This window comes from Oncorhynchus nerka, linkage group LG7 (genome assembly GCF_034236695.1).
Source record: "Oncorhynchus nerka isolate Pitt River linkage group LG7, Oner_Uvic_2.0, whole genome shotgun sequence".
Lineage (NCBI taxonomy): Eukaryota > Metazoa > Chordata > Actinopteri > Salmoniformes > Salmonidae > Oncorhynchus > Oncorhynchus nerka.
Window position 1 is genome coordinate 47,272,032 of NC_088402.1, and position 18,813 is coordinate 47,290,844.

The 18,813-nt window shown below is 41.0% G+C and overlaps 1 protein-coding gene across 1 annotated transcript in view; it reads right to left on the reverse strand.

Annotated features, from left to right (window-relative positions):
- LOC115137205 (plectin-like) overlaps positions 1 to 16,258 on the reverse strand; it is a 106,002-nt gene extending 89,744 nt beyond the window's left edge. Inside the window, exons 1-2 of the mRNA XM_029673366.2 lie at positions 16,066 to 16,258; positions 8,014 to 8,019 (exon numbers count right to left, since the gene is read on the reverse strand). Coding sequence (XP_029529226.2) covers positions 8,014 to 8,019; positions 16,066 to 16,177 — 118 coding nt within the window. The 5' untranslated portion in view covers positions 16,178 to 16,258. The remainder of the gene's footprint in view (positions 1 to 8,013; positions 8,020 to 16,065) is intronic.
- Positions 16,259 to 18,813: the final 2,555 nt, after the last annotated feature.

Here is an 18,813-nt window from a genome sequence, read left to right on the forward strand (position 1 = left end):
TAAAGTAATCCTTCTCACCCCCTTAAAAGATTTAGATGCACTATTGTAAAGTGGCTGCTCCACTGGATGTCATAAGGTGAATGCACCAATTTGTAAGTCGCTCTGGATAAGAGCGTCTGCTAAATGACTTAAATGTAAATGTAAATGTCCTGAAAGATGCAGGTATAAGGGCTGGATTACTTGACAGAGAGAGCTTGTTGGGAAGGGGAGTGCCTCGTGACACATCAGAGAGTGTATTTTGTTACAAAATATAGCACTGAAGCAGAGAACATTAAAATAATCATGAAAAATAATTGGGGAATCATCCAAAGTGATACGCTTCTACGCCAAGTCTTTCCTGAGCCACCAGTCATAAGCTTTAAGAGATGTCCTACCTTAAATGACAAATTAGTCCACAGTTATCTTCCGGGTGACTCTCAAAAAACTTGGCTTGACCACAAACCCAAGGGCTCTTTTAAATGTAACCATGCAACCATTGCAGAAATATAGCACAGAAGAAGCATTTTGTTCACACAGCTTCCAAAATGTAGTATTACGTCAAGCATTTCATTAACTGCAAAACCACTCATGTCATTTATAGATTTGAATGTCCACGGTGTTCTACATTGAACGGACAAAGAGACGCCTTCAAGACCGCTTAGCGGAACACAAGTACACCATACGGGTAAGCAATGAAGACTACCCCATGGCAAGTCCCTACACCATGGCAACCCTGCCAAGCTATGGGTATTGATCATGTTCCGGCCTCTATTAGAAAAGGGGACCCGCTTCAACAGTTAAACGAAAGGGAAGGTGTTTGGATTTACAAACTACAGGCCACTAAATACCCTGGTTTAAATGAAGATATGGATTTCTCACCGTTCCTGTAGGGTCATGATGGGTCCATTTGCTGTCATCTAGTGGACATTTTGCTCAATTGTCCTCAGCTATGTTTTGACTGTTGTTGTTCATGTTTTGCTGTGTTCTAGTGTACTAGGGAATATATTTCTTTCTTATTTTTGACACTTCTCCCAGTCATATTTAAGGTTAGAACAACCTCTCTAAGTGTTCTGATAGTTCTAGCTTGGAGTTGTATCTTTATGATAACATAGCTACATAATTTCACCATATAATGTGTATATTATTGCTTACTAGGTGTGTCCAATCAATCTTGTAACCACTCCTTCTTTCAATTAGGGCTAATTGGAAAAGCTGTTCAAAAGAGGACATTGTATTCCTTTTTTTTTTTTGTACTTCCTGATGAAGGCCATGCAGCCGAAACACGTCGTTTTTTTTAAACGTTGTTTCTATTGAACATGCCATACTAATAAAGGCATTTTAATTAATTATATGAAGAGTGCCTTGGTCCTCCTTTCTTTTTGATGACCAATTTACCCCTTTTACCAAAGAGCACCTTCTATCTACTAAAATGTACTATTGACTATTGTGTACCTTAGTAGCGCTTCCCTCCCTCCTCTTTCTACAAATACAGGTTCATCTGACTCTGGGGAAGTAGATAAAGGGCCTCATTACCAAAATCCCTTTAATAGTTTCAGTAGACTATATGGATGCAGATACTGATGTGCTTCACCTGCAAGACAGTAAATTCTGCTTCAATCCTATTCCAACGACCGTTCACAGGACAGCTAAAAGAGCAGTTCAATTTTTTGGAAACATTCATCAAGTTTGCAAACAGGAGCAGAAAAAAAGTCACAAAAAAACAAGAAAAAAAAGGCTAGATAAGTAGACCTCCCCTCTTCTTACTCATGTTGGAAAGGTTTAGCCATACAACCATACAGTAAAGTTTCACTAGAATCTGCTTTAGCTACGTGTTCTGGCCAGTGATTCTAAGTGTGTGGTGAGAGATAGAGGAAGAATGTACATGCAGCTAAAATGATCACAGCCAGCCCACACTGAATGAAAGGCCTGTATTATAGCAGACCAGACCAGACTAGGGGGTATGGTACAAAGCAATAGAAATTAGTCATCAGCCATTCCACCACATGGCACAATCACAAAATAACCCTTTTCACAGGGCATTTGTTTCCATCAGCACTCAATTTGAGGGAAACCTCCATTAATAAGTGTTTCCATACAGTGTACACTGTCCCAAATAGCACCCTATTCCCTAGATAGTGCTTTTGACCAGAGCTTAGGGAATGGGACGCAGCCCAAGACAGGAGATAATGAATCAGTTGCAGACAGATACAAAGTGCTGATCAGTTTCCATGTTTGACAGGAGTGGTTAATGTTATTAAGCATTTGGTTTGGGTGTTTTTCCAAACTTATGTCACATCTAATTTGGTTTGCCAAACTACCCACACTGTTGTAAAAAAAAAAGGGAATCCATTTGTGTCTGAATTGAATGGAGGACATCAAAACAAGACTGATTTGATGCTATGAGTGTGTCTCACTTGATAAAAACTTTCCATAACTAATGCAAAAAAATGATGTGGGGTGAAAGTTGAAACTGGACTTGAAATTATGAACTGTGTGTGATTTGCAGGGGTCAAGGTCATAGCACAAGCACAGACAGACATGATAGCTGGCGGCAGTAAGCCCCCTTCTCCCTTCAAAGATCACCACAGGTGTGTTACATAATAGCACCCAGATACCTCTTACACCTTTAACCTTCAAGATCATACATCTTTCTCTTTAAAAGGGGACATTTACGTATTATCATGAAGAAGAGCAGACTTGGATGACTGCTTAGGGCTTGTTTGGGCTTGAGCAGTGGAGAGTGACACTGCTCTTCTGCCAGGCCCTGTATCTCCGCAAGGCAGGTAAAGTTAGAGAGTAAGTCCATGTTTAACACTTTTCTGGTTACTACACTTTTGATTGGTACTGTATATGAGAATTCAAATAGGAAATGTAACCCTATGCAAAACTGATAGATACATTTATGCCTGGAGGGTCAAAGTCAATGAACAACAACCACTGTCAATCATTAACAAATATGATAAAACTGTCAGCTTTGGTGGAAGGAGAAGCCTGTCACTATACAGTACATTCGTGCTGGGGTTGTAAAGTGCGGTACCCACCCTTCCTACAGACGGGGAGCCACCTCCTCATGATAACACACCAATGGCTACATCTTCGACTCTGCCAACCCATCTCTGCGTGTGCGAGCATGTGATGGCCATTGCATAATGAAGATAGGAATTTTAACAAAACACAATAAATAATATGGCTTACACACATGCACAGCAGGTTCTGATTTATGATGTATGTAGGAATACTATGAATCTTGGCGAGCTCCCTAAAGCAAGGCCAGGGTATAGAGACCTGTGGGCATCGGAAGGCAAAAATACTAGCTACTCAAATTCACTACTGTCATCGTTAATGCAGCAGCATGTCTCTTGGCTTGGGAATATTTTTGTTGGAATGTATTCTTCGAGCACATACAGTGCCTTCAGAAAGTATTCATACCCCTTGACTTATTCCACATTTTGTTGTGTTACAGCCTGAATTCAAAGGATTAAATAGATGTTTACACACTATGAAAACATGATGAAATGGAAACTTGTTTTTAGACATTTTTGCAAATGTGTAAAAAATGAATTACATAAATATCTTATTTACGTAAGTATTCACACCCATGAGTCAATACTTTGTAGAAGCACCTTTGACAGTGATTACAGCTGTGAGTCTTTCTGGGTAGGAGCTTTCACACCTCGATTGTGCAACATTTGTCCATTATTCTTTTCAAAATTCTTGAAGCGCAGTCAAATTGGTTGTTGATCATCGATAGACAACCATTTTCAGGTCGCCATAGATTTTCAAGTAGATTTAACTCAAAACAGTAACTCGGCCACTCAGGAACATTCACGGTCCTCTTGGTAAGTAACTCCAGTGTAGATTTGGCCTTGTGTTTTAGGTTATTGTCCTGCTGAAAGGTCAATTAATCTCCTAGTGTCTGGTGGAAAGCAGACCACGTTTTCCTCTAGACTTTTTTCCTGTGCTTAGCTCTATTCTGTTTCTATTCATCCTAAGAAACTCCCTAGTCCTTGCCTATGACAAGCATACCCATAACACGATGCAGCCACCACGATGCTTGAAATTATGAAGAGTGGTACTCAGTGATGTGTTGTGTTGGATTTGCCCCAAACATAACAGTTCATAATGTGTATTTCATTGCCACATATTTTGGCAGTTTTTCTTTAGTGCCTTATTGCAAACAGGATGCATGCATGTTTGGAATAATTTTTATTCTGTACAGGCTTCCTTCTTTTCATCATCAGTTTTCTCCATCACAGCCATTAAACTCTGTAACTGTTTTAAAGTCACCATTGATCCATTGCCGCAGGAAGTTTTTTATTGTGAAAAATATTAAATCAGACCCCCCCCAACCCCCTCAACGAAAAAAAAAATTGCAGCACCCCCAAACTACTTTCCACGGCTAAGTATCGGCCTCTAGCTAAAATCCATGTGTTGTTTCCTTCCTTTCCGACAACTGAGTTAGGAAGGACACCTGTATCTTTGTAGTGACTCTGTGTATTGATAAGCCATCCAAAGTGTAATTAATAACTTCACCATGCTCAAAAGGATAATTAATGTCTGCTTTTTTTTTAACCCATCTAACAACAGGTGCCCTTCTTTGTGAGGCATTGGAAAACCTGTTTTTGTGGTTGAATCTGTGTTTGAAATTCACTTCTCGACTGAGGGACCTTACAGATAGTTGTATGTGTGGGGTACAGAGATGAGGTAGTCATTCAAAAATCATGTTAAGCCCTATTATTGCACACAGAGTCCATGCAACTTATTATGTGACTTAAGAAAGTTTTTACTTGTGAACTTATTTAGGCTTGCAATAACAAAGGGGTTGAATACTTATTGACTCAAGACATTTCAGCTTTTCATTTTTTATTAATTTGTAACAATTTCGAAAAACATAATTCAAATCAAATCACTCTGACATTATGGGATATTGTTTGTAGGCCAGTGGCAAAAAAATCTCTATTTAATAAATGTTCAATTCAGGCTGTAACAACAAAATGTGGACAAAGTCAAGTGGTGTGAATAGTTTGTGAAGGCAGTGTATGTGCCCCTATTTTTTCCAGAGGTCCAAATTATAATCTCATGTCATATATTATGCATGTGTTATTGCATCCAAAACTATCGCACAATCTTGTGACTCAAAAATGACACGTGACATTGATCAGCCCACATACATATACCATAGTCGTATGCTGTATACATAAATCAGATGGGATGCATATCGTGTATAAACTGCTCACTTCCAAAATGCAATAACTACCTTCTTAAAAAATACTGCAAGGAACAGATCTCAAATATGGTACATTGGTATGGAAAATGTATAATATTATTTCAACACTGAAGATGGGGCCAAATTGTAAGTATCCCAGGCATAAATCTGTGGTTGTCTCCCTCTTCTGTTGAAAACAAGGCACTACAGAAACATGCCACTGTTGATCAAAAATGTTAATTGACGACCTGAAGAATTTCTATACAAAATCATCAAGTTAATCAGGGTCAACTAAACTTGAACTAAACTCCCCCTCCTCACTTTATTTCAATAGTTTTTATTGAGTCGTCAAAAGACAGTTTATCCTTACACCATAAAGGAACCTTTGATGTCTCGCTTATCACCGAAACCTTTTCCCTCTGCACATCTACTCTACCTCCTAATCAGCATTTTGACTACTAACATCCAAGGTCAACATTTAATGGAGTTCTGAAATGTTAGTTGACAGTCATGTAAAACTGTGTAAAAAATGAAATGCGAAAGCCGTTTGTTTCCAAGACAACAGACCAAAACACACAGGAGCCAGGAGCCCATTAACTAGTATTTATAGATGTGTGGTTTTGGCCAGAAACCTCTCTGGAGCACCAAAAAGTCTGTTAGAGCCTGAGTCAGAGGGAAAGGGGGGTTGGGGGTGTGCTCACTTTTCTGGGAAGTAGAACAGTTTTGTCAGCTAGGGCTGCCCTTTAATTCCACAAGATCCACTACATCCATCACACTGTGCTTGGCTACAATTACAGTACTGTTATGCATTGGTCTAATTGGAAGGACATCATATAAATCAACCTACTACTTCAGACACACTAGTGGTGGAAGTCACATACAATAAACCACACACAATATAGGTCTTGATAAGAGATTTACTGGGGTTTTTTGTTCTCAAAATAATATAGCACACATTTTTTTAACCATAGTAGGCTAAAACCACAATGATAACAATACAGTCTCTATAACTTATATTTTAATATTACTGCAGAGATTACTTACACGTCTCATTTGACAGTTTTTCTACCCTGGGCGAACAGTCCTTTACAGTCTTGTTTACAAGTGCAAGTTAATGTTATCTGCCCGCACCAACGCCTGCCGGCAGACGGAGTGTTGGACACTGTCGTGCTTACCTGCGCAACACATTCTGTTGTACAGATGGGACCCACCTTTCCGCAGCTCATTTCATGGATGTAATTTGCACGTCCATAAAAAATTCCCTGTTTGGAGCCGACATATCGGGAAGACATAGCAGCTGCGGCGGGAATATCTTTAGCATCCCCCATACCCAAACAGTCCTCACGGCACACAGTTGTGCCGCTTGAACTCTTCTTTGTCGAGAGGGCACGGCACTCGAAAACAAAAGTTTCCTTTCTTCTCTATCTCTAATAGATTATCGTATCACGTAACGTCGTATCACGTTTCATGGAGTCAAATCTTCACCTTCTCAAACCCAGCCCACACTATTTTGTGTAGGGAAATTACCCAGCGAACGCAGTCTTCCGTAGTTGTATTCTACTGTACATTCCCCGCCGCAGCGGGACATTGCGTTCCTATTGGAATGCAATTCTAAAGGACATCCCCAATATAGCAGTCTGTCTGGACTGTTTCAGTCCACATGCGATGTTTCTTTTTTTTTTGCTAGTATGCAGGCCTAATGTGTTTCTTCCAACCATTAGGCTACATAATGCACCTTGGAATGGTGTCAACAGCACTAGTCACCAAATGCACATAACAAAGGTGTTACACTTCTTGCATTTTAAACTGCCTTTTGGCACTATTTATTTTGATACATTTATTCTATAATTTAGCAGATGCTCTTATCCAGTATCCTTTTTGTACTGGTCCCCTGTGGCAATCAAACCCACAACCGTGGCATTGCAAGGGCCATGCTCTACCAGCTGAGCCACACAGTACCCTTTTCACATATATAATCTAATTACATATTATTAGACAGGCTTACACTTCTGAGATTGAGAATTACACTGAAGTTTCTATTCAATCTGAGTTGTGAGGAGTTGTTGGGAGTTCTGATGATATCCTCTACCCATGCATTATAGGCTATTACATCTGTTAGTCATAAATTGTTTCAGCAGAACCAACTGGTTTTCATTGCCATGGCACAGAATCCTCAAGTGCTCCACAGTTATCACACACAATTGTTTTCTCTTTCACAATCTTCAAATGATGAGAAATGAACATGAAAGGAAAGGGTGATAACAAAATGTACATTTCAGATCGAGAAAAATAAACATGCATTGAGCCATAAATAATGTGTTCGACTGCATTCAATTATTAAAATAATAACACTAAATCATTTACGCATAGAGAGATGGAAGTAAAGGATATTGGGAGATTCATAGGAGCCCTTTCAGGTCACCTCCCTTGCACTTATCTGATTGTCTGATAGGATCAAGAGATTGAATACAATTGTATAGCACACTCATTTTAATAGAAAGCTACAAACTATGTTTAGGGCTATGATAGAAAAAGTTTCACATGTCAAAAAAGTCCTAATCCCTAGTCACATAATGTAGACATTTATTGTCAATGCTGACTACAAATGCATTTTGTAGTCTATGAGACGGAAACCGGTTTGTCAGCATGAACGGATTGCTTTATTACCCCCTATTGCTATTAGGAGAAGCCATTGCCAACATCAACTTAAAACCCACGCTAAAAGCTCTTAATTTGGCCAAAGATTTATAAAAACCAACTGGCCTGGGCAACGTTGAGTAAAAGCTATACAAATAATACACCCATTCACTCAGCAGAGACATTAAAACCTTGCTCTGCGCTAATGGATCTTTGATTATTGAAGTGCACACCAAATGGCGAATAGGGCCGAATAGGGCCAATAGGGCTATGGCCAAAAGTAGTGCACTATGAAACGAATAGGGTGCCATTTGGGACTGTGCCAGTGAATAGCACACATGCCTTCAAATCCACTGAACCATTCTGGGATCCTGAGGAAAAGTCAAGGGGAACTTCCAGTATGTTATGGTTGTATCTAGCAGCCAGTTCTTTATTTAAACTTGTCGGGGGGAAACCTCCCCTATAACTGAACTAGGTCGAAGGTCTACATGTCAATCAAAGTACTGCCTAACATAAGTGCTCTCTGCCAGGCCATGTTTGTCCCTCCCCTCCTCATCCAACATGTGACCTATATAATATATATGTATATATGTTAATCAAACATAAAAGCCATCCAATACTCTGCTAAAAGAAGTCCAATACGGTATGGCAAGAGTGAAAACAGTGCACTGACATAAGGTAGCATTAGCCATGAAACCACAAACGTGATAGACTTCTGCACTTCCTTATGCATTGTCTGTAGTGCAACAGCTGCAATGCTGAAAGGAGACCAGGTCAAATGTAAAGCAGCTGAATATTAACACGCAGAGTTAGAGATAACCCACTGCCTAGTTTTACAAAGCAATGTTAGTCATTATTGGTTAGTATGTCTAGTGGTGGATTCAATTAAACGCAGTAGCATATATGTCGTCTTCAATAAAGATGTGGTTCATGCAGTAAGGATATTACTTAACAAAACAAGTAGGACTCACTTGAAAAAGGGATATCAATGTCAATGTGACTTCCCTGTTTAAATAAAGAATAAATAAAGTAGAAAGCTGTAGAAATCTCCTTATCTAAATAGGTGGTTCCTCTGTGAGACTGATCTAGTCTGCAGTCTACCAGCGAGAACACTGGGAGAGATATGGATAGGCCTGTTGTCTGTCTGGACAGAGAGCCGCTAAGAGTCATTTCCAACCATGGTACGGTACAGTACAGTACTTGGCCAATGTTCAGGAAAACAACAATTTGACTCAAAAATCTACAGCTTTACTTTACCATTGTCCTGTCCATCATACTTGTTGATTTAAAGTAGGGGGGTCATATGGGTGAGTGAGCAAGGCTAGAAAGTAAAATACTATTATCCTCTCTCTCTCTCTCTCTCTCTCTCTCTCTCTCTCTCTCTCTCTCTCTCTCTCTCTCTCTCTCTCTCACACCTGCAGCCTTTCACTCAGGCATCCTGTAATTTGCCTCAAGCTGTGTCAACAGGAAATTACATTTGAAACAAAGAGGTGTGTCAAGTAAGTGTCACATACATAGAGTAGTAGCTAGCTAACCTTTATGAGGTTATCGGAGTAGAATAGTGTGTGATCTATTCTCCAGAGACCAGAAGGCCCAAGTATAGCCCATGTATAACTATTAACATTGTGAACATTCCATATAGGAGCACTGTGAAAGCCTATTGAACAGGCTCATAAACAATAGAAGACTTGTTGCATAACTCAGTTATGTTTAGAAGGAGAAAGCCAAGAAGGGGGAAAAAAATCAAAGGAGGATTTTCCACAATTCAAGACTTTTGAGTTCACCTTGTAAGCAAGTCTATTCTACACAAGATCAATCAATCAAATGTATTTATAAAGCCCTTTTTTACACCAGCCGAGGTCACAAAGTGCTGTACAGAAAAATAATTCAGATTTACCATGTAACAGATTAAACATTATTATGTTATCATACAGTTCTCTAACCCACTACCCACTAAAACTGCTCCACTCTCACAAAAATAACAAATGATCTTTAAGTGAATCAAAATGATAATATCTGTCATAAGGCCCCATGCAGTATCAAATCATTTCTGGGTAACAATTCAGTACCTTACTGTAATAGATTTCCATTAACCCCTTACACTCATGGAAATTGACCTATATGAATAGGGACACATATTTCTAACAGAATAACTATAAAAAGCATATGCATGACCACGTTAGCAATTGAAATAGAACACTTGGATATTATGGGGAAATTATCAGACCAAAGGTGAAGACACAACAATCCAAACATCACGCTGTTGATTTTCTGTGTATTTTTTAAAGTAGTTTTCACAGCATTTGTTAATAAAGAAATCTGAAAATACTCTGGATACATTCAATGACATAATAATAATATTCATTGAAATTTGGGAGTATGTGCAAGTTAAGAAAAAACTATTACAAGGGTTTCAGTGAGAGGTCTAACTGGTGTCTAACTGGTGTCTCCAAGTGGCCACACACATCTCTAAACTGTGCACACACTTCTCCAAACTGTCATTTCAATGCACTATTATGACTCACAGAAAGAGTCTTCAACTATAAGGTGCTTGTTTTTGCTCTCCTAGCTTTGCCATTGAGGAACCAAAGCAAGCACACTTGTAGTTTTTTTTGGAACCCTGTGTTCCCACCATCACGCAATTACGGTTCATGTTTACGCAATCCAAAAACGTTCAATTATAAATCGCATTTTGGGTCATCAAATGATGCCCACCTGATTATTGCCAACATGCTAGCTAAGTTAGCTAGCTAAGTTATGAAATATGATCTTACAGTGTTAGGCTTTCAAAAGGTCCTTCACACAAACTACTTGTAATTTTGGTGTGCATAGAATGGAGTCATGAATGCATTCAAGTGCATGTTCCGTGGCAAATTTCCTTCACAATCTGATAAACATAGAAGATAGGCTCATTCTATTCAGGACAACCCAGGGTATAAAGCATGCCATCCTCGTAACTGTGGATCAAACATAACAATCATAAACGTTTATATTGTAAATGACATGAGTTTTCAAATATGGAAATGTGAAGTGCACATTTGGACTCATGGGTGTGTGGTTTGTTTTTATGACATGAAGTATTTATTATAATCCTTAATGTCTGATCTTTGAGAACACATTGACTCCTCTCGATGTTCAGCATTTCCTTCACTCAGACACCAATAATGTGCAAAAGTAGCCCAATTATTAGGATACAATAGTATGTGGACACCCCTTCAGATGAGTGGATTCTGCCATTTCAGCCACACCTGTTGCTGACAGGTGTATACAATTGAGCACACAGCCATGCAATCTCCATAAACAAACAGTGACAGTAGAATGGCCTTACTGAAGAGCTGAATGCCACCTTTCCAACAAGTCAGTTCATCAAATTTCTGCCCTGCTATAGCTTCCCCTAATTTCTCCTAACTGTAGATTTTCCCTGTCCATCTGCTCATTTGAATTCAATGCTGTCACTTGTCCACTCAAGCTTAACATTGTTGTCATCTATCGGCCAACCTGGTGCCCTTGGAGAGTTCCTCAATGAGCTTGACACGTTGATAAGCTAATTTCCTGACGACGGCTTACCACTCGTCGTACTTGACGACTTCAACCTCCTGACGTCTGCCTTCGATTAATTTATTTCCAACTCTTTCCCCTCTTTGCCTCACCCTTTCCCAATCCCCTTCAACTCACAAAGCAGGCAATACGCTTGACCTCTTCTTTACTAGAGGCTGTTCGCCTACTAATTTCACTGCAACCCCCTCCAGGTCTCTCATCATTACTTTGTTTCCTTTACTGTCTCCCTTTCCTCCAACCCTAGCCACTCAGCCCCTATCCAGATGGTCATGTGCCGTTGCAATCTACGCTCTCCCATTACTCTCTCCTCTTCCATCCTATCATCTCTTCCTTCTGATAAATCCCTCTCCCTCAGGTCCTGATTCTGACTCTTTGACCCTACTCTCCTTGGATTGTATCCACATTGTTGGATTGTATCCTACTACCAGGTGACATGGAGAGGATCTGTCTGCAGCAAACTCTCACTACTGGTGTCCCCCAGGGCTCGGTTCTAGGCCCTCTCCTCTTCTCTCTGTACACCAAGTCACTCTGCTCTGTCATATCCTCACATGGTCTCTCCTATCAATACTATGAGGATGATACTCAACTACTTTTATCCTTCCACCCTTCTGTCACCCAGTTAGCGAATTGCAATTCTTTTTTTCAATTTAAAGTTTTATCAAGTTCTTGTTTTTCAATCAACCAACAAAACACATTCCACATTCACAGATGTGACAGGCTTTGAAAAAATAAAAAGTCTAAAAATAATAATACATTTGAAAAAATAAAAATACAATTAAAATGAATGATAAAGTCAAATAAAAGCATTTATTTTTCTTAATCTATATATTTTCCTTGGTACATATATATACATACATACATACATACGCACATATACATACACACACACACACACATACGCACACATACTCAAAAACTAAATTAGAATAAAAACACACAAAAAAAAAACATATAACACTTGCAGCAGCACTATCAAGGTTCTTATCAGCTATTTCAAGCATTCGCTGAGACGACGGGCCAATAATTTGTTTTTAGGTTTTACAGTACCTTACACAAAATGTATCTGCGCATTTCCGTAGTCACCCCGTTCACTCTGTCCAGTTTGAAATATAGTTGAATAGTGGGGACCAGAGTCTATCAAACTTGGGCTGTCTCTTGTGGAGGTCATAAGTGAGCTTTTCAAGAGGAAGAAAGTCAACAATCTGGTCAATCCACATTTTAAATGTAGAGGGGGTATTAGAGGCCCACAATAGAATAATACATTTCTTAGCAAAGTATGTAATAGTCATAAGCAAATTTTCTCTGTCAGGATCAAGAACAAAGTCCTGCTGGGCATTAAGAAGATAGATACACGGGGTCATATCGAACTGTACCTCTAGTATTTTCTGTGCAGCAGTATGTACAGATTGCCAGAATCTGGCAATCTCCCTACAGCTCCAAAATACATGCATATAGGTTCCACATTCAGAGGTACATCTTTTACAGTTAGGAGACATATCTGTTTTCATTCTATGGAGTCTCAAAGGAGTATAATAAAATTTGTACAAAAATTTGTAATTAGATTCTTTCATTTTTACACTGGTAGAGGAGCAGTATACCCTGTCGCAAACCTCCGCACATAACTCATCACTAATAGTCAGACCAAGGTCCTTTTCCCAGATTATTTTCAAAGGAGTAAAGGAGGAGCTTCCTTTCTCAGAAAGGAGTCTATAGATTTACATTTACATTTAAGTCATTTAGCAGACGCTCTTATCCAGAGCGACTTACAAATTGGTGCGTTCACCTTAAGACATCCAGTGGAACAGCCACTTTACAATAGTGCATCTAAATCTTTTAAGGGGGGTGAGAAGGATTACTTTATCCTATCCTAGGTATTCCTGAAAGAGGTGGGGTTTCAGGTGTCTCCGGAAGGTGGTGATTGACTCCGCTGTCCTGGCGTCGTGAGGGAGTTTGTTCCACCATTGGGGGGCCAGAGCAGCGAACAGTTTTGACTGGGCTGCGCGGGAACTGTACTTCCTCAGTGGTAGGGAGGTGAGCAGGCCAGAGGTGGATGAACGCAGTGCCCTTGTTTGGGTGTAGGGCCTGATCAGAGCCTGGAGGTACTGAGGTGCCGTTCCCCTCACAGCTCCGTAGGCAAGCACCATGGTCTTGTAGCGGATGCGAGCTTCAACTGGAAGCCAGTGGAGAGAGCGGAGGAGCAGGGTGACGTGAGAGAACTTGGGAAGGTTGAACACCAGACGGGCTGCGGCGTTCTGGATGAGTTGTATATAGATGTAAGATATTTTGCCTTTAATGGATTGTGCTGTGACAAGAAGGGTTTCAACTTCGTTCAACTGAGTTCTGAACCTCCTCTTGGAGGTAAATGAGGAAATTACATGTCTAATTTGAAGATATTTTAAAAAAATGGGATCTTGGCACATCGAATTCACTGCAGAGCTCTTGAAAGGATTTCAGTGTAGTGGTTTTCTGATGAAATAGGTCTTAAAAGGTCCTGATTCCTAGAGTATGCCAAAGATTAAAGTTGGCATCCCTCAGGGCTTTTGGCAAGTCTGGGTTGCCTACTATAGGCGAGTGAGAACATATTTGGGAGGAAATGCCGCGAATTGCAATTCTGCGTGCCTGGCAGATATCTCAGCTTGGATGTCGGCCCACCACCTCAACCTAGACAAGATGGAGCTGCTCTTCGTGTTAAGTGTTAAGTAAAAAATAAAAGTAACAAATAATTAAACAGCAGCAGTAAAATAACAATAGCGATGCTATATACATGGCGTACCGGTACAGAGTCAATGTGCTAGGGCACCAGTTAGTCGAGGTAATTGAGGTAATATGTACATGTAGGTAGAGTTAAAGTGACTATGCATAGATAATTAACAGAGAGTAGCAGCAGCATAAAAGACGGGGGTCAACGCAAATAGTCTGGGTGCCATTTGATTAGCTGTTCAGGAGTCTTATGACTTGGGGGTAGAAGCTGTTAAGAAGTCTTTTGGACCTAGACTTGGCGCTCCGGTACCACTTGCCGTGTGGTGGCAGAGAGAACAGTCTGCGACTTGGGTGGCTGGAGTCTTTGACAATTTTTATTTTAGGGCCTTCCTCTGACCCCACCTGGTAGAGAGGTCCTGGATAGCAGGAAGCTTGGCTCCAGTGATGCACTGGGCCGTACGCACTACCCTCTGTAGTGCCTTGCGGTCAGAGGCCGAGCAGTTGTCATACCAGGCAGTGAATCAACCATGTTCTCGATGGTACAGCTGTATAACATTTTGAGGATCTGAGGACCCATGCCAAATCTTTTCAGTCTCCTGAGGGGGAATAGGATTGCTCGTTCCCTCTTCACGACTGTCTCGGTGTGTTTGGAACATGATAGTTTGTTGTTGATGTGGACACCAAGGAACTAGAAGCTCTCAACCTGCTCCACTACTGCCCCGTCGATGAGAATAGGGGCGTGCTCAGTCCTCATTTTCCTGTAGTCCACAATCATCTCCTTTGTCTTGATCACGTTGAGGGAGAGGTTGTTGTCCTGGCACCACACGGCCAGGTCTCTGTTCTCCGCCCTATAGGCTGTGGTAGGGCGGGGCTCCCGTCCATTACAAGACCATGGCGCTTGCCTACAGAGCAGAAAGAGGAGCTGCCCCGCCCTACCTTCAGTCTATGTTCAAACCCTACACCACAACCCGAGCACTCTGTTCTGCCCTCTGTTCTGCCACCTCCGGTCTCTTGACCCTCCCACCCCTCAGCTCCCGCTCAGCCCAGTCCAATTTGTTCCATTTCCGTGCATCCCAATGGTGGAACCAGCAATCCCTGAAGTTAGGACAGCAGAGTCCCTACCCATCTTCCGAAAGCACCTGAAACCCTACCTCTTCAAAGAGTTGCTTAATAATCCCCCCCCCCACAAAAAAAACTCTCCCGACTCCCCCCTTTCTGACTCTAACTTTGCTGATAGCTACATTATTGAGGAACATTGTACATACTATGCCTGTGATATGTAGCTTTCGTAAGATTAAATCACTAACTGTGAATTGCTCTCGATAAGAGCATCTGCTAAATGACTAAAATGTAAATGTCACAATGGAAAGCGAAACTCCCACCCATGCAAACCTGCTAGTTAGAAGGCCCTGTGTAGATTGTATTTTCAACCAGCAACTACCAAGAAATAAAGCTTATAAAAATGTTAGTTAGTTCATCAGCTGCTGTATAATATGATATGAAACACAGGAAAACTTCATTTTGACTGCACTGGGCCTTTAAGGTTATTTTGCAATCATAGAGAATCATTCATTTCTCCTTAGCGCATGTAAATCCATAACAACACAAAAAAAGTCAGACAAGGCTGAGGCGGAACTAGAAGTCTTGAGTCCAACTGTGAAGCAACGCTAGTCAACAACAATACCACTGCTCCTATGTCATCATATTACAACCAGCATTTGCAGGGTTAAACCCATCTTCTTGACACATCAGGAAATCTAGCTGGATAGGAGAAACACGAGGGGAAGCAGTGTGAAATACAAAAGCACAGAGGGAAGAGAGAGCAGACCATTTAAGACGACGAATGGTGAAGACTAGAGACCGGACCCGTTCACACAGCAGCAAACTTCTGATCTCTCCTCATGTGCCCCAAAGACATACAGTAGCATCATCTTTCCTGAAAGACAGTAAGCCTCATAACAAGATTGTTACCCAGCTGGTCTTACCTTCTCTTAACTGCCTCCTATGTTGCCTCCACTGCCAAACAGCGATCAAAGTGACAACATGTCCTACAACCACCAGGGTTGGGAACACGTTTCCAGGGGGGCTTGCAGACATCAGGCCTTGGACAGAGTGAGAAATCGCAGGCTCCAGAGATAAGTGGGAGGGCCTAGGGTGAAATGTGATGGGGGAGTGTAGGACGGGGAGGTCAGCCAGGGGTGTGGTGCCACCGTCACGGACTTTAAACCAAAGAGGCAGCCAACTTTCGCGACTTACGAGAGAGCAGAGCAAAATAGCAGCTCTTCCACCTTTTTTCTCTCTGTCCGATTCAGACTGCTGGCAAAAGTGGCTGAGCTCCCTCCCTCTCGCTCTTTCCCTCTCGCCATTCCTTCCTTCACAATCTCTGGTCTCTGCTTCTCGTTTGTACACTCATACCTACATTCTTCTCTTCTTCATTTAGCCTGGTACATTTAAGTCTATTCACGTTAGCTTTCAGGAAACAAATTAAAAACTCCTAGTATAGTTAGAATAGTTTCCTCATCTTTTGTTTGCTATTCATACACCAACTGCTTTGCTTTGTTTCCAGTCAAGGGCTGTCTCACCGCAGCCTATCTGGCAGCAGTTAATAATACATGAGACCTTTTTTTGTAACGCACACACTTAGGCCAGCCCTGATAAGGAAAGTAAGTGCAGAGCATTGAGATTGAGATGTAACCCTGTCATGCTCATAATTATTCAATACAGGTTTCTCCTCACAAACCTCTAGTAGTAAGCTACTCATTATTTCTCACCTTCCCCATGATTCATGAAAAAAGGATCCTACTTTTTACACTATTTATACAAAACTATGTGGACACCTCTTAAAATTTGTGGATTTGGCTAGTTCAGTCCCACCCGTTGCTGACAGGTGTATAAAATCGAGCACGTCACCATGCAATCTCCATAGACAAACATTGTCAGTAGAATGGCCATACAGAAGAGCTCAGTAACTTTCAACGTGGCACCGTCATAGGATGCCACCTTTCCAACACGACATGTCGTCAAATTTCTGCCCTGCTAGAGCTGCCTCGATCAACTGTGTCAAGTTGATCAAGTGCTGCTATTGTGAAGTAAAAACATCTAGGAGCAACAACCACTCAGTCGTGAAGTCGTAGTCCACATAAGCTCACAGAACGGGACCGCCGTGTACTGAAGCGTGTACAAATCATCTGTCCTCCGTTGCAACAGTCATTACCGAGTTCAAAACTGCCTCTGGAAGCAACGTCCGCACAATAACTGTTTGTGGGGAGCTTCATAAAATGCGTTTCTATGGCCGAGCAGCCACACACAGGGCTTGAACATCAGTGCTCGACCTCACTAATACTCGTGGCGGAATGGAAGCAATGTTCCAACATCTTTTGGAAAGTCTTCCCAGAAGAGTGGAGGCTAGCAGAAGTGAATAGTGTTTATAGCATCAAAAGGGGGACCAACTCCATATTAATGCCCATGATTCTGGAATGAGATGTTCGTTGAGCAGGCATCCACATATTTTTGGTAATGTAGTGTATCATAGAGATCCTGTGATGATGCTGTTTTTGCAGAGCCCCACAATGCATAAGTCCTCCGAGTGTATTCCCCATCATTTCGCTACACTCGCATTAACATCTGCTAACCATGTGTATGTGACAAATAAAATTTGATCACTAAAGAAATCATGACTTGCCACAGAAGAGGCAAGAGTGTTGCTTCCAGTGTTTTCTGTAAGCAAAACGCAGTGAGGTGAACTTTAGATGGGGCAGAGAGTGTCACTTACAACTCAAATGACACATGGTAACCCAACACCACGATCAGTGTCTCTGCTCCCATAGAGGAAGAAGGACCATGCCAAACGCACCGGCCCATAAAGAAGAGACCAAAATAGACATTGCGACAGACCACAAGTCGCCTAAAGTATGTCCTATGGCACAGTCAATGACAATTTATATATGGTAGACAATCTACGGAGGTACGTAGGCTACAAACATACAGTATGCTCTAACTGAATTAGTAAGCATGCCCAGTAGCCTCTGCCAAAGGAGCGAAGCAACACACAGGCACACTTCTATCAACCTACCAGGCATGATCATCTATAGAAGATTGTAAGAGAGATATTTATTCTAAGAGAAGCAGCTCTTCAGGATGTCAAATAGAGCTGTGTTTGAATACTGATACTAACCGCACTAACCATACTATTTGTGACGTAAATTTAGTATGTAGTATGTGTATGGGTCATTGTATGGATATAGTTAGTATGCCAAAAGTTCCCGGATATCGTACCACATTCGCCAAAATAGTATACAAGCAGTGGACACTATTTCCGTGATTTTAGGGCCCATAATACAATTCTTCAAAAAATGGTTGTAGCTTCACAACGTTTTCAGTTTTGAAGAAAATCCGAAAAGCCGAAATCCGAGAGAGCAGATACAAATTCATTGCTTTAACTAATTATGACAAATGTTAAGAAAATGTTGAGCAATGTAATAAAGTATGGACTTTTATATAAGTTACGTTACACATTATGTTGGCAGACAATTTGTTAGCTACACTATCCTTACGAACCACATAGCATACAGCAGTATGTACCGGATGTTTGCTAGCTACCTAAAGTTAGTTGGCTATTAATACATCAAACTTGCCAGTATATTATATGCTATCTAACTAACTACCCAACTGTGTGTTCATAAACGCTCTGGGCGTTCCTAAATTAAGAGCTTTGTCAGATTGTCTGTTTGTAA